At 43.1% G+C, this 26,427-nt stretch overlaps 1 protein-coding gene across 10 annotated transcripts in view; it reads right to left on the bottom strand.

Annotated features, from left to right (window-relative positions):
- Positions 1-26,427, bottom strand: part of SORBS2 (sorbin and SH3 domain containing 2) — a 231,929-nt gene that overhangs the window by 49,774 nt on the left and 155,728 nt on the right. For 7 of the 10 annotated variants that reach the window (XM_053584201.1, XM_053584209.1, XM_053584217.1 and 4 more), the window contains 5 exons: positions 17,252-17,415; positions 12,060-12,126; positions 10,554-10,598; positions 8,364-8,553; positions 5,418-5,532 (listed from right to left, as the gene is read on the bottom strand). In XM_053584201.1, the coding sequence (XP_053440176.1) occupies positions 5,418-5,532; positions 8,364-8,553; positions 10,554-10,598; positions 12,060-12,126; positions 17,252-17,415 (581 nt within the window). Of the gene's footprint in view, positions 1-5,417; positions 5,533-8,363; positions 8,554-10,553; positions 10,599-12,059; positions 12,127-16,496; positions 17,163-17,251; positions 17,416-26,427 lie in introns of those variants that run through there. The other 3 variants (XM_053584226.1, XM_053584233.1, XM_053584268.1) reach the window with 3 other exon arrangements.

Below are 26,427 nucleotides of genomic sequence, written 5' to 3'. Positions count from 1 at the left end.
TCTTGCACCAGCCCTTAGAAAGGCAACAACTAGCCAATTACAAATTCAATTCATAGTCAAAATAGGCAGCTCTCTAGAACGTATGCCAATAAAAATGAGCAGAGAAAATAACCTGAGCAATTATAGCTGGCAATTATTTATGACTTCAAAATGTAAAGAAAGGCACAGACTTGGCAAGTAAGTGTTAAGTGGCAGAACTAGAATTTTCTCTTTGCTGTGGGATGCTTTCAGTTGTGCAATAATCAAAGGTATAGTCATCTGGAGCCATTGCCCAGGTCAAGGAAGAGTCACGATAGTCAGTGACGCACACACAGATGGTCAGCCAACAGGTGTATGTATACGCATACTAGCAATCTCCCTAATCCAACACTTACCATGTGTAACATGGAATATTAACACTCTTTATAACATTTTTTTTTTTGTTTCTATTCATCTGAAAAAAACTCAGCAAGCCTCTGCTTAAAACTAACTTTGCACCATTGAGAATATGCTCAAGGAAAGCTAAAACTATACATCACATAGGATTCTTACTTAAAAGCTACCAAGGGTGAGCAATTTAAAAAATGTTTACGTATTCTACGATTAAAAAACATTCGGTTGCTTTTGTGGTTATAAAAATTCCATTGTCCTCAGTATTTTATTGAGGCATAGGTTTTCTAGTTGTTGTTCCCAACAAAAAGGAATGCTAACATGATCTATACGTTGTTAGTTAGAATAATCCTTTATGGTTCAAAGTGTCAGATGAAACTTTTTAACCATCAGATGAAGCAAAATAATTTTCCAGATCAAACATTAGGCCCGTTTAGTCAATATTTCTAAGTTTATAGTCAATGAATATTTATGAGCTTCAAAAAAAGTGCCTTTACTTTTGTTTCCCTGTTAAAGACCATAAAAGTAATGCCTCTGATTCTTTTTTTTTTTTTTTTTTGGCAGTTTTTGGCCAGGGCTGGGTTTGAACCCGCCACCTCCGGCATATGGGGCTGGCGCCCTACTCTGTTGAGCCACAGGCACCACCCATGCCTCTTCTTCTTAAGGAAGACCCTTAGCCAGGGTCTGGGGAACTTCTGTTCAGACAGTGCTGCTCCTCCTGCCTCCTTTGTATCCCAGGGAATCACGGAATTGGGGGTAGGGAGTGTCACAGTTACCAATAGCAGCGCGTCAAATCCCTCCGCAGTGTTTTGACAGAGACCCACTGGCTTTTTGTAACTAGAAATATTTAGGCTTAATAGATAAGCAACAAAACAAAGACTGTGTCTATCACCAACTTCTCCCTTCCTGCAAGGGTGAAACTTACTAAGGGTAAGTTTCATGGCTGGATATTCGCTGAACACTAACCAAGTGCCAGGCCTTGTGCTAAGGTTTTTGGAATACAGGTGGTGTCCTGGACATGTTCCTTGTCTTCAAGCAACTTAAGGTCTCCTGTGGACACTCACAGGTAAAAGGCCTTTACAGTTCAGTGTAGTCAGGGCACTGGGAGGAAGGCAGCCTGCCACCGGCCCACAGCTGGTGGAGTTCTTAAGTCTAGTGTGGAGGAGCTGGGGGGACAGTTCTCTAGGAGGAGTGTGACTATCCTGAGACGGGAAGCATGGGAGAGAGCTTTCTGTGTGAAGGATGAGGTGGTGGGGAGAGCTCTCCTGGCAGAGGAAACAGGCTGTGCTAAGGCCCAGCAAGGAGGGAATTTAAAGTTCTCCCTGTAGCTGGAACCAAGGAGGGAGAGAAGAGAGATGAGGCTGGAGAGGTTAGCTGGGGCCAAATCCCAAGAGCTTTTCTAAATTATGTTCAGGGATTTGGATTTTGACAACGAAGAGCCAGGAGAATGATTTTTCTAATGACTGACCTCGCTGCCATGTGGACACTAGATTTGAGAATCAGGGGGATGACAGGCAGGTGGCCATTACTGTAGCCCAGGCACTGGCCCACTGTGGGCCGCAGAGGGGAGGGGCAGGGTTCTGAGTGCTCAGGGGAAAGGGGGATCCAAGACAGCACTTAGGAAATCAGATGGAGGTGGCGTCACCTAGGAATTCAAAAGAGCAGCATGTAATTGCTTAGCTATTGTGTATAGTTTTCAAAAATTAACCATGAAAAGAGCAAAGGAATCCTCCCAAACCATGTTGGAGGCAAAGGCTGCGTGCATCAGATAAGAAGGCTTTGAACTCCCTGGGCCCCGCCCACCTGCTGCCACATCACACTTTCAGCAAACCTTCATCTTGTCTTCTGTGCTCAAGGCACCGCAGAATCTTACGTAAACTCTGTCAACAGGTAGCCACTCTCTCCAACTCCACTGCCCTTTGTTTTTTTCTGCTTCTATAAATTAGAATCAATTCAGGATTTTGCTTTTTTTTTTTTTTTTTAATGCAACAAAATCTCACTCTGTGCCCTGGGTAGAGTGCTGTGCCGTTACAGCTCATAGCAACCTCAATCTCTTGGGCCCCAGGGATCCTCTTGCCTCAGGCTCCCACTTAGCTGAGACTACAAGGTGCCCGCCATCATGACCAACTCATTTTTCTATTTTTAATAGAGACCGGGTCTCACTCTTCCTCAGGCTGGTCTCCAACTCCTAAGCCTAAGTGACCCTCCCACTTCAGTCTCCGAGTGCTGGGATTACAGACATGAGCCAGGGTGCTACCCCTAGGATTGATTATTTTTTTTCAATGATAACTTTTTAAAAAGATAACAGACTACTCCTACACTAAAAAAGCTGGCCGAAGTAATACATGGGACCAACTCAAACCATTCGGCTTGAGGCTGGTCCTCCACAAATTGTTCAGAAGGCTTAAGCATTCTTCCCATTTCTCCATAAGATGCCAGTTCTCATTTCTGTCCAAGTTTCTAGGTTCCCTCCACTTATCTCTTCCAGTGGCCCAAGAGACCTCTGCTCACAAGGCAATGCCCCTAGGTCCAGATCTTCTTGCCTCTCTAGAACTAGTCAAGTATTCTGCTCTTGTGTCCTAACTATCCATACCTAGGGCCTAGGTTTTTGGTGAAGTAAATCAAATATACTAACTATAAATTATTCAATAAGTAAACAAATTTATACTGCAGAAGGATCTGATATGCTAGTTAAGGTGATAATAATGACTAGTAGCTAAATGTGGTTCCTTCTCAGCAGTACAATAGGGATCCAGCCTAGTTCCTGCTGCCACCAGCGCTGTGACCCAGGACACAGTTAGCCAGTGTGTGCTTCAGTCTCTTCATCTGTAAAATGGGAATACCATGGATCTACTTCTTATGGGTGTGGGAAACATTATTATATGAGATAAGGCGTAAATTACTTATTACAGAGCCTGGCACACAGTGAGTGCTCAATGAATATTTACAACCATTGTTATTGCTGTTCTTATTATTATGATTGCTATCTTTTTTTTAATGATCCCAGCATGTGATAAAATTATTGCTATCTTTAAATTAGGATATTTCAAAGCTTTAACCCAAAGATACGAGTAATATGGGGATTTCAGGCACAATGACAGGACTCTGGATGAGTGAGGGGGCAAAGGGGAGTTTCTTAGATGTGTGTGTGTGTTTTTTTTTTTTTGGAGTTAAATGAGCCTTTATTAGAATGTTGTAGCAGTTATATTTGAAGGCATCAGCCTTACAAAAGAAGGATTTTAAATTAATGTCCCTAACTGCATCAATGGAAAAACTAGGGCTGGAGCTGAACAGGGTACCAACTCCATACTTGTGGAGACACACAGGCATGTGCAGATGATGTGTGTGTGTTTTAACCCTAAAGAGGTTGTTTGGTTTGCACAAAAGCAGGTCTCCTTGTGCATAAACATGAAATGATAGACTTGATGTCCCTTGAGGTAAAGACTCTGCTTTGTTCACCATTGTGTCCCCGGCACCTAATATAAACTCCGGCACAAAGCTGGCGCTCAATCAATTTTGCTGAATTAGTAAGTAACAGAAATATCCTCTTGAGAAAGCTTCTAAAATCAACCCTGTTTCCTGACACTGCAGCCACGAAAGCATCCTGGTCACAGTGTTCATTCTCCTAAAAGTCTCATGAATTGTTAGAATGATTATGAAAGTTTTGTTGCTTACATTTAAATCTGAGATTTACTATTTTGCTATTTTCAGTTTTATGCAATGGTGACATTGTGGTTCACTCATTTCTTATCCTGGAGAATTTGAAAGTATCATTATATTCTATCAGATAACCTAGAAAATGGGTTCTAAGTTTGCAGTGGAGCTGCAAACCAGTGATGTCCCTTTTTTCCCTTTTGTTTTCTCTATTGAAGTTGTTAACCTTACTTTGAAGACAAAGTGCAAACATGGCTCGGTGAAGTATCACGTATGAATTATGTGATTATAAGTTTTTGAACATGTTTTTTTGAATCACGTATGAATTATGTGATTATAAGTTTTTGAACATGTTTCTCAAGAACATAACCACAATTATAGGGTTTCAAAAACTAAATTAAGGACGCTCAGGTTGGGTGTGGTGAGTCAAGGGCTCCAAGTAAATTTCAGGGATGGCCTCACATCATATATAGTAGTGAGATTTCTTGGATACTCTTGAAGGAGCTATCAGAGCTCTTTTTCTTGTTCACTGACCCCTAAAATTCTTTTAAAGCAAAAAGGAGAGTAAATTGCAATTGAAATAAAATGTTTTCCTATAAGCAGGTCTGGATGGAGATGCAGAGAAGTTGTAAAGTTTCAAGATCTGAGGGCACCAAGCTCTGCGGGGAAGAGAAAGACACAGAAAAAAGGGCTCGAGAAATCAGAAACCAAGAAGGCCTGGAAGAACCTCTTTGGTAACCTGCACTTTGAGGAGGCATCTATCTTTTTGTTTGCATATAATTAAAGTAAAAGGAAAAAATACTGCAAAGTGAAATATAATCTTGATCCATTAGAATGACAATCAATCAGGAAGCTTGAGGCTTGATAACCTGAGAGGGATTTAATAAGAATCAATTAAAACAACTTGTTATAAAAAGGGCATTTGGAAAATTTCCCCATAAGCCAAAGAAATATTAAAAAACCAATATGAAGACCAAGAGATGGAACTTTCTGAGTCCGTGTGTATCAATAGAGGAGATTAATTAATGACTTTTTTCATCAGCAATCTATAATAGCAATTAAATGTTGCATTTATGAGTGGTGGTCTTTAAAAAATTGAGTTCAGGTTTGTGATTGGGCACAACTATAATTACATGCAAATGAGTCCTACTTAATTAGATATATATACACACACATATATATATAGTGAATAGGCACAATATTTTAGAGAATGCATCTTTCAATTCTGAGACAAGATGCACAAATCATGAACCAAATAAATCCTGATGTCCAAATAATGTCAAATAAATCAATTATCTTTGTAACAAAAATTGCTAAACGATATGAAATTCAGGTTTATCCAGAATCCCTGGAGACCTAGAGAGCTGGTATTCTGTTTAATGACAAGTGCTTACTGGTCTTTCATGCTGCAGAACTGATGACTTGCCCGGTTCATATTCAAAAATACTTCTTGGCTCAGACCGGAATTTTCTTGTGTCCACTTTTCTGTCTGGAGGATCCCAGTCATGCCTTAGAAATAAACAACAAATCATGCATTAAAATAAGCCCATGTGCTTAATTCAAAACATCTATATAAAAACCACTGGCTATCTGTTGTCAAAGTTAATTTTAATATAGAGGTCTTAAAAATTCCTAGAATAAAATGTTAATCTGCAAAACCTAACATATTTATGTTTTATTTTACATTAATGATTTTTTTTTTGAGACAGAGTCTTACTCTGTCACCCTGGGTAGAGTGCTGTGGTATCAAAGCTCACAGCAACCTCAAATACCTAGGCTTAAGTGATCCTCTTGCCTCAGCCTCCCAAGTAGCTGGGACTACAGGTGCCCACCACCACGCCTGGCTAGTTTTTCTACTTTAGGTAGAGATGGAGTCTCAGTCTTGCTCAGGCTGGTCTCAAACTCCTGAGCTCAAGGGATCTACCTGCCTTGGTCTCCTAGAGTGCTGTGATTACCGGCGTGAGCCACCTCACCTGGCCTACATTAATAATTAAGAAAGCATTTCTTTTATTTCATATGACATTATTCTCTCTGTCTTTTTCATGCAACTATCCTGTTGGCTCAAAAACTCACAGAAGAGGTTTGCAGACATGCAGAAGGTGACCAATTAGTAAGCCTCTGAGTCAGTAATGGTAGCTGTGTATGTCTGTGTTTAAAATAAGGGGCAGTATGCTCCACTGAGCTCTGTGAGTTTAACTCACCAGTCTGTGGCTTGACATCCTTGATCCACAGTGACAAGGAGTAATGCACACACTATGTTTGATCTTGTGTGTTGTAAGTGGCATCATAGTTTGGGAAAAGTATTGAAAATGTCATTGGGCTGGGAGTAAGCTGTGTGGCATGGGAAGCCATCTTTTGGTGTCAACTGAAAACCCAGAGTCAAACATCCAGCTCATGGGAATCAACACTTTTTCCTGAATTTATATCCTTTAAGAAGTTGCCAAAGAAAGAAAAAGTAAAGCTTTTCTAGGCAGCTAGGAGTGAAGAACAAGGCTTCCCATGGGGCCATTGTTTTTAGAAGCAAGAATTTTCTGATTATAGATTGGAGTAATTCTAGCACCAGGCCACGCTGGAATCAAAGTGCTCGAAGAGGAAGAACTAGAGGCCTGTCCCAGCTTTCTACTAAATTCAGCAGACCTCTTAAACTTCTCTCTTTTTTTTTTTTTATTGTTGGGGATTCATTGAGGGTACAATAAGCCAGGTTACACTGATTGCAATTGTTAGGTAAAGTCCCTCTTGCAATCATGTCTTGCCCCCATAAAGTGTGACACACACCAAGGCCCCACCCCTCTCCCTCCATCCCTCTTTCTGCTTTCCCCCCCATAACCTTAATTGTCATTAATTGTGACCTCTTAAACTTTTCTTTTTTTTTTTTTTGTAGAGACAGAGTCTCACTTTATGGCCCTCAGTAGAGTGCTGTGGCCTCACACAGCTCACAGCAACCTCCAACTCCTGGGCCTAAGCGATTCTCTTGCCTCAGCCTCCCAAGTAGCTGGAACTACAGGCACCCGCCACAACGCCCGGCTATTTTTTGGTTGCAGTTTGGCCGGGGCGGGCCCGAACCCGCCACCCTTGGCACATGGGGCCGGCGCCCCACCGACTGAGCCACAGGCACCGCCCCGACCTCTTAAACTTTTCATTCTTAAGTTTTTGCATCTGTGTTATGCACAAATAGCAAAATTGTGCTCTTTTTCCTTGCAGAGGAGTTTTGAACATTACATGTGACAATATACATGGAACTTTAAAAGGGATTATTATATCTCTTAGTGAGATGTTTATTTTAACTAAGACAAACGATACATTTAAATCTAAACGTTAATTTTAATTCTTTTTGATGGCAAAGATACCATTTTTTCCAGATAATTGTTTTTTTCAGTTTTCAGATGTCACATAATTTATCATGAGGGCATGAGTATCAGAATGAGAACCCCTTCCCGGGTGATGTGTGTCTGTTTTCATGATATCTTGAACCCTATGTCAACATTGGTTACTCTTAATGATACAATGGGGTGTTGAATAATACTTCTGGGATGGGTATGGCAGATGATGCTTAGTATCTGGTATTACTAAAGAGTAATTTTCATATTTTTATTTGTTAGTTACCAGAAGAGCATAAACTTTGGATTTAATAAGAGCTGAATTTGGATCCTGGCTTGGACATACTAGCAAACTGAGCAAGTGACTTCAATTTTCTAAGCTGAACTTTGCTTTCTCTTTAAAATAGAATCCATCTCATTGGGTTGTTCTCAGAATCAAGTGCTATGATACAGAAAGAGTGCCCTGCCTCGTGCTGACCTTTCAGTAAAGGTTACCTACAAGTAAAAATATTAGTCATAATCTCAATAAAAATGACACAATAGAAGTGTGTGCCTAAAGTTTTAGTTTTGTGTGGGTAGTTTCTATATTCAAATATTTCAGTGGAAAAATGGAAACTATCAGCTCAAAAAACTGATGGGAAGGAGTCACAGATAGACACTGACTCACTAATGCCTTATTTATGACTTATGAATAACCTCCCCTGCCATCAAAAAGATATTTTTATGAATAGGTCTAACATTTCAAATCTGCGGAAACTGAAAACCAACTGCTCAGTCTCTAACTGGTATACTAAAGCATGTCTATGCCCATTAGTCCCACTTATCTGTCTCTGATACACATTTATTGATCAAAAAGTAGAGACTGTGCCTATGTTAATTCAATCTAACTTAGGGGACTAAATGTGGGGACTAACGGGGTCATGCGTTTATTCTCTCTGTAGGGGAGATTTGCCCCCTGGATGTCATGTGGCCTTATGTTTATCCTAAGCTGAATATGGGCCACTTTGGGGGAAAATGTCTTACTTTTCTGTTGAAGACCGATCTCTTGGTCGAAGCGGTGGGACAGGAGGTGGCACATGTGGGGGAGGCACTGGCGAGGATGCGTCCTTAAAGGCGTTGGTGCCATTGTCAGAGTGGCTTTTGGAAAGAGGTCTGTAGGTCTGGGTCTTTGCGGCGGGGTGTGACTGTGCCCCGTAGGGTGGGTTGTACAGACCTATCAGGAAAACACCCCCAGACAAACACAAAAAAGGGGCAAATAACATTTTAGAAGACTAAATTATTCATTCTCTGCTAAATATCCAAGGACTGTGTAAAAACATCTTAATGATAAGCATATCCAGAGTGCAGGCATCAGATGGTTGCTCTTTATTAATGTACTAATAACATTAACTTACCAATCTTAATTAGTTAATTATTAATTTATCCTACACACAAGCCCCAATTACAAGAAATCCTTGTCAATTATTTAGGCATTAGCAGTAATCCAGACTAGCGCTAGGAGTCAATTTACAGGCACTCGGCAAATTTTCTCTTTGAATCACATAAACGAATAATAGAGTGAAGGTTTCCGAGGAAGATTAAAAATACAACTGCTTCCAAATATCTTTTAACACTTAAAAAAAACCTCTCTGATTTACATGACAACTGATATGTTAATTGCAGCCCAATAAAATATTGCAAAAGGGCTGTGCCAGGCACAAGGACGCACAAGGGCTACATAAGCCCATCTGGGGAAATGAGACGCAAAAAGAATCGTGATTGAAATTAATTGGTAACATATAATAAAGATCAAGTGAGGAAATTACATATTATGAATTATAGGGTGTCAAAGGTGATTGTCAGAGAAGATATTATAGAACCTGCACCTAGAGTTAGCCCTAAACGATTAGTTAGGGATGGATGGGACAGAAAAATAAAAGCAGAGAAGTGCAAGGCGTGAAGCCGTGGGATGGAGGGTTAGTGGAAAGGGGAGAGACTAGTTGCAGTAGCTCTGTCTACTGATTAAATGATGAAACTTGAAGGGGCTCACATGTAACTGCTGTTCCATTTACTAATTACTAACGTGACGCAAACTTCAATATAAAAATAATTATAAACATTCTGAATTTTTCACAATCTCAGTCTTTTGGGCTAAGTCTGTTTGCACTCATCTGCCGCTCCTGAAAGTGTCTGCCAATTTCCTGGGCAAATGAAGAGGTAACAGTCTTGCCTTGATTCCATGGTCAGACTTCAACTTTCGAGTTAAATAAAGATAGTTTGGTGGACCTAGGACCCGGAATGAAAGTTGGAGGGAGACATCTCTGTAGGCCTCCTGCTGTGGTTAGGGAGCCAGGCCTTATAAACCCAGAGGTCTTGCTGGGCTTGTTTCCTTTTCCTCAGCTTGTTGCTAGAGAATAGCACTGACATCCCTAATAGTTAAAGGGCCTAGCACTGGTCTCCAGGTGTGTGGGAGAGGACAGCCTCATGGGGGTCCAGGGCCAGCCTGGCCAGGAGACCCCACTGCTGAAGAGGCTCAGAAAGAATTCCTGAGTCAACATTCAGGAGAAAGCTAGGAAGGGAAATATTTTTTAAGGGGTCCCTCCCCTCCAGGCTGCAGACCATTTCACAAGGTACCAATGCCCTGGAATCCAACTGGAAATGCCCAGAACTGAAGTCATTCCATTATGATCCCTGGCAACTCTGAGTCACGAAAGTAACCCAGCCAAGTGGGATTTTTAAAATCTCTCAATGAATGGGTTGCATTTTGGAGCAAAAAGCAAGGACATGGTCACAAAATACTTTGCTTGACTTGTTTTTTTGTGACGTGTATCTGAACAATCTTGCTCAACTCTGCTGATAAAAGATCTTTATCTTATTTTGTGCCCTGGGTTACAGTGTGTTCTTTCAGCCTGTCCTGCACACTTTGGTTAAACATTCCTGAAGCTGAAGAACAAACTATATAATGGGGGGGGGGGGATGAATGAAATAAAACAGTATTAGTTCTCATTTCCATTAAGAAAAGATTGATCCTTTTGTTATACATGCTCTGAGACAAGAAAAGAAAGTATCCTCCTAATTATATGTATTATTTGTATGCCATGCAAATATTGCTATGCAAATATATGAACTGCAAACATGTGCTCCAACAGAGGGATTAAAAAAAAAGGGCTGTGTAGTTCTTCCAAATATCGTAGAATGTAAAATATTCATCGCAAACAAGGAAACCCATCCTACCTGCATTATATGTATAAGGAGTATTATACATGTCCAGGTCATCATCTAGAAAACGAAACATAAATATAATGGTAATACAGATTTAGTCACCACGGCATAACAAAACAACAGAGCTTCAGGGACATATCAGAAATTTCTTAGAAAAGCAATGTCTTTTTCCTGGTTCACTTTTTAGTTTCGAATACAGTAGAACCTGTGTAAGTTGACAACCTGAGGGACTGTAGCAAACTGGTCAAAACATGGAGACGGTCAACATAAGGAAGTAGGTCTGCTGTGCTGATACGCACACGTGCCACAAGTCCGGTCTACGAAAATTAGGCTAACTTGAGGTGGCCAGTGTAGGGAGGTGGTCAGCTGTGGAGGTTCTACTGTATTTCTTTTTGCTGGGCACCCCCCGCAGGCCACCCTTTCTTGTCTGTAACACAATGGTATCACAAAGTCAGTCCCTTGTCTCACTTCCCAAGGCCACTGTTTCCTCTGGGTCATGGATTTCCTTTACTAAGTGCTTCACAGAGCACTTGTCAGCTGCATTGAACAATGTCGGGGCTCCAAAAACAATCCCCCAAATGAAGGTCTCAGAAACAGAAGGTTTTCTTTTCTCTGACCTTCTGTCCTCCCTTCTCTCAGTGCCGTTCTTCCCCAAGGCCAGCCATAGAAAATAGAATCCCTGTTCCCCGAGGTGGGGAGTAGAAACCACAAGCCCTTTTCTCCACAGCCAGACATAAAACCTAAAAACATTACTCTACCCTTCCCCCACCTTCCTGTGTAAAAACTGACAGAAAGAAATTCTCTGACCTCTCCTATTGGACTACAGGCCCTAAGACCCCCAGTCCAGGTAGGGTCCTGCCCCACACCCAGAGGGAAGGGAGGCATGCTCTCAGGAGCCGGGAAGAGCCCAGACACACGGGCCCTGCTGCGTTTCCCACTCAGTCTGTCAGCATCGGGGCGTGCCCTTTCTGTCTAATCATATTTCTACATGGCTGCCTCAATACTGTTGGACTTCATCCTAAAAATGGACAGTTTAGCCTGTGTCCTCCCATGTCACATAAAACCATGATCAAGTAAACTGTGTATGCCTCTTGTCGGGGACTTTCAGTGAACCCATCAGAGTGCAGGGGAAGTTTTCCCTTGGCCCCGACGGCAGGCTCAGTGGGACCTGCCTGGACTCACTCTTGATGAGCAGCAGACAGGGGTGGACGCAGGAACAAAGCATCTGTTGACACAGACAATGCCTGGGTTTAGACTGTGGATAGGGAGGGATGTTAGGAGGAGATTGGAGCACTGGCCATCCCAGGGGCCCTCAGAAGAGGCTTGAGCTCCAGGGTGGGGTGGAGGCAGAGGCAGAGGGATCTGTGATCTGAGGGGGAAGAGGAGACAGGAGGAATGCTGAAAAGCATGCAGCTCGCTGGGGTCTTGATGTTTTGTATGAGCAATGCCTGTACACAAGAGGAATACGAATACAGGGTGCAACCCACAGCAGTGAGTCAGCAAGGAGAACGTACATACCCCGCTTGTGCACCATGTGGATTTGCTTAAACATCGTCTTGTACCAGTCCTTAGGCCGGTCCACCGTCTGTGACAAAGAGAAAGTCCAAGAGTTACAAAACTAGCTTCAGAAGCTCCTTGATATTTCCATTTCTATATATTTTTTCTTATTTCAAATTAATGTAAGGGTACAAATGTTTAGGTTACATTGTCTTCAATTCTAAGGTAAAGTATAAGTTGAAGTTGAGCCCTTCACCCGGGGGGGCGTGCTGAGCCCCTCACAGTGTGCACCTTAGGGGAGAGCCCACTGATTGCCCTACCTCCTCCCATCTTTCACCTTTTTAATAGCAGATTTCTATTCCATGTTAACATTTTCTCACTCTTTATTATTATTGGATGACAATTTCAGCAATTTATTCAGTTATGTACACATGTTAGAGTTAAGCTAAACTGGAACATTCGAAGCTGTGGTTTTATTTTTTCAAATCATAACTGTGCCCAGGACTAGACGGTTGATACTTACACAAACATATTTATATAAAATTCTTTGAAGAAAAGTTATTGTTGTAATAGTTTATTTTTTCTTTCTTTCTTTCTTTTCTTGCTTTTTTTCTTTTTTGAGACAAGAGTCTCACTCTGTCTCCCTGGGTAGAGTGCTGTGGCATCACAGCTCACAGCAACCTCAAGCTCTTGGGCTCAAGCGATCCTCCTGCCTCAACCTCCCAAGTAGCTGAGACTATAGGTGCCCACTACCATGTCTGGCTAGTTTTTTTTTTTTTATTTTAAAAAGAGACAGGGTCTTGTTCCTGCTCAGGCTGGTCTCAAATTCCTGAGCTCAAGCAATCTACCTGCCTTGGCCTCCAAGAGTGCTAGCCACTGTGCCCAGCCTTGTCATCATTTTCTTAAATCCTTTTGGTGATAATTATTATTATCTTAAACACTTTGTATTGAGTGTTCTATCAAGAAATTGTTTTTAGAATTAACTAGGAAATATTTGTGACCCAAAGTGTATGCTGATCAGCCTAGATGAATTAATTTCACCTGTATTTAAATGAATATTAATAAATATTTAAATACATACTTATTAGTCTAAGTTACTAAAATACTGAATGTAGTAGACAATCCAGAGTCCTATAGCAAATCTAAAAATGTAGTTTCACAACGTTTTAAATGTGATGACAGAGTGTACACACATTTGCCTTGCTGAATTGTAAGTCAAATCGATGTGATACAAAACAATAGGCTATGGAAAAATGAGATTAATGTTAAATCTTGAACTAAGATTCAAATCTTGGTTTCTTTAATTAATGTTTAATATTTCCTAGCGATATGAATTTGAGAAAGTTGTCTACCATTTTGAGGTTCAGTTTTCTCCTTTGTAAAATAACATAATTGTATCTAAGTCATAGGAATATTATGGAATTGAATGGGAAAATGTATACAAAAAGGCCTAGAATAGTGTCTAAAACATAATAAATGCTCAATAAATAATAACAGTAGGGAAGCTTAGGTATTTGTAGAATGAAATAATGAATCAATCCAGCTTACTGGATCGAACTACACTTCACTGTATACATGTGAAAATAGACAAAAACCTTTATAGTCATAATTAAAGATTTGCTTGGCGAGAGCTACTTGGACAATAATTTGACCAATCTATGAACAGTAACTAAATGTGCCAGATTTTCTAAGTCAGTTCTCTTAATTTTTTTTAAAGCCTGCACCCCTCTAATTCTCTTGACTTAAAAAATTCTGTTAGGACTGTTCCAAAAACATTCTTTTATTTGTTAGACTGAGCTTTGATTTAGATTTTATTTCCTGATTTGTTTTTTTTTTTTGAAGATGTGGTCATTGCATTTTTCATCTTGCCATTGAGGGTTCTGTACTATATCTACATTTATTTTAATCCCTTAAGAATATACAATTCTGGCAATCACCTCAAATACAGATTAACATTAAGGGCTATTTTTGACTTTGTTGCAAATCACTTCTTCATTCTAGGCTCTTTCTACAATGGAAAAATTGAGGGGATTATTGACTGAATACATAATCACGTGGTAGGAGGCTGGTAGGAGGGGCTGCAGGGATGAGGCAGGAATCTATTATTGCTGGTTCAAAGTAGCTGAATTTGTATCTTTAAGGAATGTTTATTTTTTATAAAAGAGATTTTTGGGGTCATTAAGCTTCATTTCTTTTATAGTAGTAACGTAACAGAAATGAAGATGTAACTGTGTGTGGAAATGTTTTCTAACCATACCTGGACACAACCAATGGCAACAAGGAAGCCTAATAAGTAAGTTCCATCGCTGTATATGGCCATGCCTCTTTTCTTCTCCACTTACTGGAGGGCCTATATCAGGTAGGGTTCACAGTTATGCCGTCTGCCAGCTTTATATGGTGAGCACAGACGTGCTGGGAAATGCCCAGTCGGTTGGCACAGAAGAATATGAAACTACCAAGACAGGCATGCTAAAATTCTGCATCTCTTCCTAAAAGAGGTATTCTAAGCATTTAAAGTCCCTTTTATAAACACCATCCTGCAAATTGTGATACTGTGTCTTAATATTGAGATTAAGAAAATAGAAATCTACTCAGATTTGAGGGATGTGTTCTTCAAAATCATTTGGCATGGAAAATAACTACAGTAATTCACTATGCAGTTGTTTTCTGTAACTTTGGCTAATACATCTGCATTCGCATATTCCTATAGTTTACAAAACATCAGAGCTATACACTGATTTAACATGCCAAGATTTCCAAAAAGAAAAAAAAAGATGTTATTTTTTACATACCAGTATACAGTGATTCTGTTCTATTTTTGCTCCTTTTCAGCTTTGAAAATGCCTGAACAACTGTTCTATTTGAAGTAGAATCTTTCATTTCATTTTGCTAGCTAGCCTTAATTACATGATTTTATGGGATCTGTACCCTGGTGATGTTGTTGTTTTTAAGAAATGGCAGTAAAAGGCTGACAGAGACATCCAGGCTACACAGAGGGCAGCCAGACAGCTGCTCCTCTTCATTAATATAACTCAAAAGTACTGGTTGCTGGCTCTTGGTTTTCCAGAGTTTCTGGATTACTTTATGAAAATCCTATTTCCTTAGGATATGTTGGTTGTTTAAAATAATGCTACGGCATGGCACATTGACACAGCTCTGCCTTTGGCATATACATGGAGCAGAAGGTTTACTGTGAAGCAGTTGGAGTCTGATGATTACTTTCTACATGGATGAGAAGAAAAACAACCTTGGAGATTCTTGGCCAGCCTGGCTCAGAGAGGGCCTGACTTGACATTTATAAACACAGCTATACTTGGGGATGTCCTTTGTGGGGCTGTAAAGAGTAACTGAGAATAAGAGAGGAGTCTTCACAGATCCAGACCTTTTCTGTAAAGCTCTAAAGGTCCTAAGTAAGAGTACAGTTATGCATAAAAATATGGTTCCTTATAAGGAACTCTGGAGTCGCTTCTATTTTATTTTCTATTTTATAGAAGGAAAAGTAGCATTAAATGTTTAGTGCATGTGTTTGTTTACACATACCTAAGCATGCCTTTGATTTGGCAAGAGATAGACAATATAAAACTTTCAATTAATGATTTCCACCATCTCTATTTTTCCTTTTAAAAACTATCAAAGCAAAGCCTTGGTAGTTAAGAAAATGACATCTTATAGATTAAAAAAAAAAAACGGATCAGGTTTGCATGTCCATTTTTATACATCACTTATGGCCTTTAATATATGCCCAGAGAGCGCAGATAAAACCCACTGAGATAGAATCTATAACTACTTAGAACCAGGGTTCTCTTAAATTGTGTATATACTATGCCTGATCCGTCAATTAGACAAAACCAATGACACCACACCTGTCTGGACACTATGCTTATATTATTCGGAAAAAAATTTCAAATTTAACCATTTTGAGTCAGAGATCTTAAAAGGGAAACAATCAACAAAACACTCTCCTCAGCAACATGCAATCATCATAAGATGAAGAGTATCACTCATCATCTCTGAACTGTTTGGTCACTTAAATACGACCATCATCTGTTCCAGGACAGACTGTGGGGACTTCGTAATTTAGTCACATTCGACATCACTACAATCTAAAACCACAGCAGAATTGAGGGCACAGATTTGCCTTTAGGTTTCCAGTTTGTAACACAGACGCTTAGAATAATCCTCTTCTCTCTGTATATAAAACATAATCCCCATTCAATAAATGCAAATTCAAGGAGAGCAGAAAGCCCCCACACTTCATCTTCAGATCTTTGTGGCTATTTCCAGTCCCACCACTGCTTTTGTCCTTATGTCTTTCCCATTCTTTCTCTCTATCCATGATCGTCCCTAGCTCCCCAAGTTTGCCTTCCAGGGGAGCAGCTCTTGGCAACGCCCCAACTCTTGTTGCAGGCAAAGCGTATGCAGCTGGTGCTCATCCCTGCACCTCCCCACCAGTTTCACCTGCACAGGTGTTGTTGCTCTCATCCTGCTTGCCTGGGCTTCCTTCTCCCTGCCGGAGCAAACCTCTTCAAGTGGACTTGGGCAGCAAGCCGCTGCCTGCCCAGCCGCTCAGGAGCTGCTCTGCTACTGCTGAGTTTTGCCAGAAGGGGCTGCCCCGACGCACTTAGCAACGCTCTGGCAGAGTTTAAAGACGAAGGAAAAAATCCAAACGCTTTCACTTATCCCGGGAGAGCTTTGGAGTCCCAAGAGGCGCAGCTGAGGAGGGATTCGAAAGTGTATATTTTTTCTTCAGACAATTGTTCCTTTCCATGACACTAACTCCCTTCTCTGCGATCATGTCACCTCCCAACTCCCACTTCGCAGCTCCCAATCTCCTGGTGTTAACACACATCCATTTCAGGAAGCGAATACATCACTGGTTTATTTGCAATGCACCGACTTCAGGGCAGCTGAGGAATTCCCATTTTCCCGTTCCTTCTCTTTTCTATTGCTCTAACCCTTTTTGGTAAAAGGTAAAAAAGCAAAACGTAGTTTTATTGTTTAGCAAAATCAGTGTTGTTGATTTTTTTTTAATTCAAATGGAAAAAGATTGTACCATTCTCTTCAATGACAGTTTTCTTTCTCACAACACTCAGAGAACTCAGATGGCACAGGGGCAGTCCCCATTACGTAAGACCCCAGGAATGCACAAAGCCACGGACAATCCGCCCTTTGTGGACCTGGAGCACAGCCCCAAAGAGACGCCTGTCTCCTACCGTTCTGATTGCCGTGGGGATTCCGGATTCATCCACCGGCCCGATGCCCGGGTAGTGCGGGGCTTTGATGACTGTCACTCTCTTCTCCTCCTCTGAGGACCTGTACAGGGGGCCTGCGGTGCCGTCCAGAGACTGCGCATGCTGGGGATATGTCTCTGCGGAATCTGTGCGGGAAATGTAGCAAAACAGTAAATTTGATGCACAGGGAATCTCAGACCAGTGGTGCCTCTCCTTGTCTGTTTAAGCGACTGCTGCTCAGATGCCACCTTCCCATCCCTACACTATGCTGTTCACTCTTTCCCCTTCCATGGGTAGTGGGTGTTGTGTGGGTGTGTAGGGCCAGGTCTGTGGCCACAAGGACCTTGCTGTAAGGATGGTGGGTCTTTATAGTGAAATAATAGAACATTATTAACTCACAGTTTTGTGGTTTTTTTTTTTTGGCCGGGGCTGGGTTTGAACCCGCCACCTCCGACATATGGGACTGGCGCCCTACTCCTTGAGCCACAGGCGCTGCCCAACTCATAGTTTTTCAACAAGGCATAAAATCTCTCTGCCTGCTTTCTTTCTCTTGCTAACCCCCAGCTCCCCACCCTTGGGGATTTCTGTCCATGGAGGAACCCAACAGATGCAAAGAAAATGTAAATTCTCCTTATATTTCCCCAGCTCCTTTGTCTTTTAGAATTTGTTCCTTTAAACCTCAAGTGATCCCTGAGTGTGCCTGATAGATGAAGGATCAGGCCTCGGGATTGGAAATACCAGAAAGAGTATCTGTTTATAATCTTAAAAAAAACAAAACAAACAAACAAACCCAGCATTCACATTCACAATACTTTGTGAATTCAGCTACAATTACCTTCCCCCTCCTCAAATTCACTACCCACTGCCCTCAGGGCTGGCATTCTTCCCTCCTGTCCTTGTGCCCATCCTCTCCCTTCTCTTCCTCTCCCTGACTTCTCCTCTCTCATTCCCTGCTCACTGCTTCCTTCTCTCTCTCTTCCCCATCTCTTCCCCCTCTCTAATATAAAATAAATTTATACATTTATATACTACTCTCAGCCTAGGGAAATTCTTTTCTCCTCCCATGAGCAGCACCAACTGAGGAACAAAGCATTTTCCAAATCTCTCACTCACCATTGATAGGGCCAATGTAGGGACCCGCCCAGGAAGGAAGCAGCGTGCCAATCCCTATCCCTGCAACTCTTTTATTCCAACCCCACCTTAACCCATGTGCTGACTTCTTTTTGGAACTCAGCCCGCTTGCACCCTAGTGTATAAAGGCCATGTCGCCCACACAGAACCTGGACTCTGCTTTCTTTCGTTCATGTCTCAGAATAACCTGTCATTTTTGGTCCTTAACCTCTCATTTTGATGCCGAGAACCCAGGACGCAGAGACGCCACCTCAGGGGTGCCAAGATACACCCCCTCGAACCCACTCCCAACTAGACGGACTCTTGTTCCAAAGAAAGAAAGGGAAACAGGAACCCCCTGGGATCCCCACCCAGAATTCATCCATTTAATTAATAGTGAGGTGAGCCTTCGTCTATAACCCTTTCTGAGCCTTTTAAACGCCAACCCAACTTCTCTCTTTCTCTTCCTCCATTTCTAGGCCTTTTAAACATTCATATATAACCCCTCTCTGAGTCTTTTTAACTTCTCTTCCTTTTCTCCACTTTGGGCTGATAAATTCTGCTAGTGTGTGTCCTAAATCTGGCGCCAGTCATGGACTAACCCCAGCGGGTCAGACTCACCAGTCCAGTGCTTCATGAGTGGGGACACCCTGCTGTGGGCCTGGACCACTCTTTTCAGGCTGGTTAAAGGTCCTACAGGGACACCTGGTAACCTTCCCCCCTCCCCAGCCTCAGCGACTTCCTTCCTCCTCCCCCTTGTAAGTTTCTTTATCTCCGCTTTAACCTCATTTATTTTCTACCTCCAGTTTCAGATATGGGGACCATTCAGTCACGACCCCTTCTTCACCTTTAAGCTGCCTCTTAACTCACCATAAGTCTCTACACCTTTATCCTGACCTTAAACCTAAATACCTCATCTTTTTCTATAATACTGCTTGGCCTATGTGCAAAGTAGACAAGGGCTCACAATGGCCTGAAAATGGCACCTTTGACCTTTCAAACCTCACTGACATGGACAATTTCTGTCGGAGATTGGGCAAATGATCAGAACTCCCTTACATCCAGGCCTTCCTCCACCTCTGGAACATTCCTTCTTCATGTTGTCTTGTAAACCCTCTCAAGTTTTCCTTGCACGGGCCAAACCAGCCCTCCTTGAACCCCCCGATTCCCCATTGTCTTCCTTCGACTCAGCAGACAACCCTCCCACTTCTGCCCCTCCACAGTCCCCTCATCAACCTTCCCCCTACCTACAGAGTTCCACCCCCCTCCCCACTGCCCACCACCTGCCGCACGTGGACGAAAAAGACGTCAGACCCAATGTCCTTACCTCATACTAGATCTGGCCAGATCTTTGGTTCTCACATTTCCAGACCACCACAACCTCTATGCCCCCTCCGAGAAGTTGCCTAAACGGAAGGTTCAAGTCCCCTTTTCTCTCTCAGATCTGTCCTACATAAGTCAGAAACTAGGTTCATTCTCCACAGATTCCACAAAATACTCTCAAGAATTTAGATATCTAACCCAGTCATAGGATCTGACCTGATATGATTTGTATGTCATCCTCACCTCCACCAACTTCGGAGAAGGAGAAGGTCTGGACCCAAATCCAGGTTCACGTTGAAGATCTATGGAGCACAGGCCAAACCCTGCTGGAGGGTGCGAGGGCCATCCCCAGGAAGACCCCCAGTTGGAATTACCAAACCGATGCTCCTAGAGTCAGTCTCCGTAACCACATGGTCCAGTGTCTCTTAGAAGGACTATAAAAAGCAGCCCATGAGGCTGTGAAATATGACAAATTAAAAGAAATAACCCAGAAATGGGATGGGGATCTTGCCCAGTTTTAGCCCATCTTAATGAAGACTCCATCACTATACCACCCAATTGCTGAAGAGCAACAAGGGCAGGCTCATTATCAACATGCATTTTATCTCCCAGTCTGCACCTAATATCTAGAAAAAACTCCAAAAACCTCCCCAGGGCCTTCAGACTGGCTCCAAGGAGATCTCATTGACCTGGTCTTCAAGGTCTTCAATAAACTAGAAGAGGCCTCTGAGCATCAGCACCTCTTAGAGCTCCAGTTATTGGCTTTCACCATTAGACAAACCCTGGCTACTTCTCAAAACTCCTTTGGACAGTCCAAGAAAAGAAAACCTCCCCTGGGACCGTGCTTCAAGTACAGTATAACTGGCCACCGGGTAAGGAATGCCCAAATCCACCCCCTCAAAGCCACGTCCAGCCTGTGGAGGTCCTCACTGGAAGTCTGACTGCCCAGTTTGCAGTCACTCCAGGACCTGGCTAAATTCCCCGACCTCTTGGGCTTGGGTACTAAAGACTGACCGTTCCTGGAGAGTTGGCAGGCCCCTTAGATGATCACCAGGACTGAAGTCCGGGTATCTTTGCTAGTGAAGGTAAGCTAATCTCTTTTCTGACTGATACTGGGGGCCACATACTCCACCTTATCCTGCTACAAGGGTCCCTTACAACAAACAGAGAGCTTGGTGGTGGGTATCGATGGCAATCTGCTATGCCCTCATGCTACTCCACCCTTGAGGTGTTCATTTTCCAGGTACTCTTTTTCACATTCATTCCTTATCTTTCCTTCATGCAGCATTCCCCCACCAGGCAGAGATAGCCTCTAAAGATTACAAGCAACCTTGACGATTCCTGCTGGCTCTCAACTCTCACTACCTATCCTGCTCCTCTTTTTTTTTTTTTTTTTTGTAGAGACAGAGTCTCACTTTATGGCCCTCGGTAGAGTGCCGTGGCCTCACACAGCTCACAGCAACCTCCAACTCCTGGGCTTAGGCGATTCTCTTGCCTCAGTCTCCCGAGCAGCTGGGACTACAGGCGCCCGCCACAACACCCGGCTATTTTTTTGGTTGCAGTTTGGCCGGGGCTGGGTTTGAACCCACCACCCTCAGTATATGGGGCCGGCGCCTTACTAACTGAGCCACAGGCGCCGCCCCATCCTGCTCCTCTTTAACCCCTCCCCTACAATCCCTCCATTCTCTCAATCCGACCTCCCCATAGACCCCATTGTCTGGGATACCTCTCTTCCTTCTATAGCCTCCCATCATTCACCCATTCTCATTGACCTCCAACCCCAACCTTCATATCCTTCCCTTAAACAAAACCCAATTCCCATGGTGGCCCTCAGGGGTGTTAAACCACTCATCCTCAAACTCCTGTCGGCTGGTATTCTCAAACCTACTAACTCGCCCTATAATACTCCCATCCTTCCTATAAAAAACACCAAAGGTTCATATTGGTTAGTGCAAGACTTACAGGCCATCAATGAAATTGTTCAGCCTATTCAGCCAGTAGTCCCTAATTCCTATACCCTCCTGTCTACCATTCCTTCCAATACCTCCCACTACACAGTTTTAGATCTCAAAGACCCTTTTTTTACCATTCCCATTCATAAGCTCTCCCAAGCCCTATGTGCCTTCATATGGACTGACCCTGATTCCTCCACCAGCCAAGAACTCACCTGGACAGTTCTCCTGCAAGACAATCCTCACTACTTTGGTCAGGCACTTCAGGCTGATCTCCAGCAGTTAACTTTACAGAAAAATCCCACAGTTCTTCAGTACATGGATGACCTTCTCTTATGCAGCCCCTCCCCCACTGCGTCCCAGTAATACACCATTTGTTTACTCTCCTTCCTCACCATCAAGGGGTATAGAGCAACCCCCTCCAAAGCCCAGTTATCCTTTCCCTCTGTCCAATACTTCGGCATCATCTTACAGGAATGAGAAAAACTCATTGCCCCTGACTGCATTCAAGCCACCTCCGCCTTACCCCTTCCAACAAACAGAAAATGACCTCCTCTCCTTCCTGGGGGTTCTAGGATATTTTAGAGCCTGGATTCCCAATTCGTTGGCCTTGGCTCAACCTCTATACATTGCTGCTAAAGGTTCCCCAATCAACATCCTAGACCCACACCAGCTTTGGTCAAGTTCTTTCCTCTTCCTACAATACTCTCTGTCCCCAGAACTCTCCCTCCACCTCCCTGATCCCCGCTATCCATTTTGCCTCTCGGTGTCAGAACACCAAGCAGGTGTGGTCAGAGTCCTAACACAGAAACTTCACAACAATCACCTCCCAGTAGCATTCCTCTCAAAACATATAGTGTTCATAGCCCCAGGCTGGCCCCTTTGACTCTGAGCAGTGGCAGCCAGGTCCCTCCTTTTCCTGGAGACCCAGAAACTTACTTATCATGCCCCCACATGTTTACTTATCCCTCATAACATTCCATCCCCTTTAGAACACCAACACTTATCATCTTCGATTTCCACGCCTCATTTACTCCAGCTCATAATCCTCTTTATAGAAAGCCCAGACCTTCAGTTTCTCCCTGGCCTGGCCTACAACCCCTCAGCTCCATTAGCTGCCCACCACTCACATGACCCTCACACTTCCCAGAACTCATTCCATGATTGCTGGCCTATAATTATTGTAACACTACACTCTTCCCCCAACATCTCCCTCTTTCCCTTACCTAACCTCTGAAGACCCCTGATTTATCGAGGGCAGTTCTTCTAAGCCCACTGCTCACTCAGTGCCCAGGCAGGCTTTGCTATTATGTCTTCTTCCCACATTGTCGCCTCCATTACTCTGCCTGCCCGGGCACCTCCTCACAACAGGCAGAACTCTTCGCCCTCACTAAAGCCTTACAACTCGCACGAGGCTCCTCCATTAACAAATGCGCAGATTCTAAGTACACTTTCCACATAACCCATTACCAGGGGCGGCGCCTGTGGCTCCAGGAGTAGGGCGCCAGTCCCATATGCTGGAGGTGGCGGGTTCAAACCTAGCCCCGGCCAAAAACCAAAAAAAAAGAAAAAATGCATATAACCCATTACCAGCCATATAGCAAGAAAGAGGATTCATTACCACCCAAGGCTCCTTTATTATCAACGCCACACTCGTTAAAAACCTCCTAAATGCAGCCACTCTCCCAAAGGAAGTAGCCAACATCCACTGTCAAGGCCACCAAAATAAAACAAAGGCAACCAAAGCAGGCAGCTCAGTGCCCTTACACCCCTCAACCCCAGATGGCTTGTACTTGTCCTTCAGTAAATCCTCTCCAGTATATACATGTGAAGAATAGGACAATTACTGACATCTTCCCACACAGGGAGGATGGTTCCTTCAATAGGGAAAATTTATTCTTCCTTCCCCCCAAGCACAAAGTCTCTCTCTTCCCTCACAATAGCCTCCACCTTGGCTTCAAGCCTCTTCACACCCTTCTTTCTCCCACACGACTATCTTCCCTTTTACAACAGACAACCCAGTCTTGCACAATCTGCACTCAGATCTTGCCACAGGGAACCATAAAAACACCCCCCTTTTCCCACACATCAGGCCCAGGGCCAAACCCTGGGACGAGACTGGCAGATTGAATTCACCACATGCCTCCTGTACAAAAATATAAACTTCTAGTTTGGGTCAATACCTTCTCAGGGTGGGCCGAAGTCTTCCCCACAACATGCGAGAAAACCCATGAAGTTGTCTCCACTCTCCTCCACCACTTTATTCCTAGATTCAGCCTCCCCAACTCCATTCAGAGTGACAACAGCCTAGCTTTGATTAGCCAGATCACCTCCCAAACCTCACAAGCCCCAGGAGTCCAGTGGTGCTTACATGTGCCTTACAGGTCCCAATCATCAGGGAAAGTAATGAACAACATCCTTACACAACATCTCACCAAATTAGTACTCCAACACAAACAAGATTGGACTGAACTCCTCCCCACTGCTTTACTCTACATTTGCTCTATCCTTGCAAACCCCTCTTTTATAGCCCTTTGAAATAGTGTATAGCAGAACTATTATTCTGGGCCCTGGACCCCCTCCAGACTGTATTGTAGGAAACTATTTTCCCATCCTCCAGGAAACCAGGAATGAACTTAGGAAAACAATAGACCAGCTCCTACTCCTAGCCTCCCCCAGTTTAACCTACTGTAGTCTCACCGGTACAGGAGGCTTTATAAAGCCTGATCTCTTTTACCGCAACTCAACTTTCCCCTTATCTGACTCCTCCTGTGCCCCTCCAGGGATATTTTTCCTCTGCAGCTGCTCCATCTATTTGTGCCTGAATGCTAACCACTCCAGTCTTTGCGTCCGAGTTTTCCTCACCTCCCCCCTTCCCCACAAGTCTCTTGTGAATAAACTCCTCCCTGACTCAGGCCCTGATGCATCCCCCTACTTCCAGACAAAAAGAAGGCGTCGTCCTCCCTGTTCTCCCTGGAACAGGCATCGTGGCTGGAATAGGCACAGGCATTAGTACATCAACCCACTTTTACCACCAACTCTCCCTAGAGCTTCATGAAGACATGGAAAGAATAGCAGACTCAGTCACCCTACAATCTCAAATTAATTCTTTAGCTGCAGTAGTCCTTCAAAATCTCTGAGCCTCAGATTTAATGACAGCAGAAAAAGGAGGCACATGCATTTCTGGGGAGAAGAATGTTGTTTCTTTGTAAACCAGTCAGGAATAATCACAGGCAGTGTAAAGGAACTCCGAGAACAAATCAAACAGACAAACAGATCTTGAATCCTCTGGTCCCTGGTCCTTATTCGATTCCTGGCCTCTTCGGGTTGTTTCCTATTTTAGGGCCACTAATTATCATCTTTCTCATTCTCAGTTTCGGACCAGTAATCCTCTGCCTCATCTTCCAATTTATTGATCAGGCTGTCATCCAAAAAACAACTGCTCATATCCTCACCCTATGTGGATATCAACCACTTCAGACTGAAGACCCAGGAGCATTCCTGTAAACACCATTCCCCTCCCCCTCCCTTATTGGCAGCCCTTGCCTATCCTCAACCCACAGGAAGCAGTCAAAGAGACACCACTCCCATTACTCTGCCTCCTTATAATAGACTAAAAAGACCGGGATGATAGGGCTGAATGTAGGGACCCGCCCAAATAGAACCACCCTGCCCAGGAAAGAACCTCCTGCCTAGGAAGGAACGAGTGCAAGAAAGTCCCGCCCAGGAAGGAATGAGTGCAAGAAAGTCCCGCCCAGGAAGGAATGAGTGCATGAAAGTCCCGCCCAGGAAGGAATGAGTGCATGAAAGTCCCGCCCAGGAAGGAATGAGTGCACCAATCCCTACCCCCCAAACTCTTCTATTCCCACCTTCCCATCCGCCTTAACCCACATGCTGACTTCTTTTTTTAACTCAGCCCTCTTGTACCCCAGTGAATAAAGGCCACATTTCCCACACAGAACCTGGACTCTGCTTCCTTTTGTTCATGAGGTCTTGGAATAACCTCTCATTTTTGGTCCCTAACTGAGAGGAGGGAGGATGATGTGTGTTAAAAGCCTGTGTAGCAGCTGCTGGGCCAAGTCAGGCTAGACATGCCTTACATCAACTTACCCTTCCAGAAATCTTAGGGGGCTGGTGGTGGGCAGGGGTGGGGGAGCAGGCGAGAGGGTCAGAGAGCAAGAATCAGCTGTGTAGATGAGGGGTCAGGAGCTGAGACAAGTTCAGTACTTTTCCCTCAGGTTATGATTTCCATGAATCTCATTCTTGTAATACTGCTAACTACTATTATTTGTAAGTTCTGAAATGTATTTTTAGACAAAAGATAGGACTGTGGAGTCAGTGGCAGTGATTTCATTAAAATGAAAGGAAAGTGAAAGTCACTTTAAAGAAATGTTCACATCCATAACACAAAGGAATGCTAAACGCCTGGGATGATGGCTGCCCCAGTTATCCTGATTTGATTAATTCACAATGTGTGCCTGTATCAAAACATCACATGTGCTCTACAAAGATAAACAGCTATTATGAAACCATATAATTAAAATTTAAAAAAATCTGCATATCCAAACATACTGTATTTGAATCTGAAAGCTTATGAATAAATAAATCCTTTAAAGTTATTAGCATTAATTAATTTTTATTTAGATGGCCACGATAATCATAATATCTTTGGTTTTACTTTACAATACCAAAACTCATGATTTTTTACTGCCCTAAGAATATAATTTAGATGACACTTACCAAGTTTCTAACTTCATGTCACTTTTATTTATT

Source organism: Nycticebus coucang, chromosome 1 (genome assembly GCF_027406575.1).
Source record: "Nycticebus coucang isolate mNycCou1 chromosome 1, mNycCou1.pri, whole genome shotgun sequence".
NCBI lineage: Eukaryota > Metazoa > Chordata > Mammalia > Primates > Lorisidae > Nycticebus > Nycticebus coucang.
Note: the sequence above shows the minus strand (reverse complement) of the source record. Positions and strands in the feature narration are given on the sequence as shown.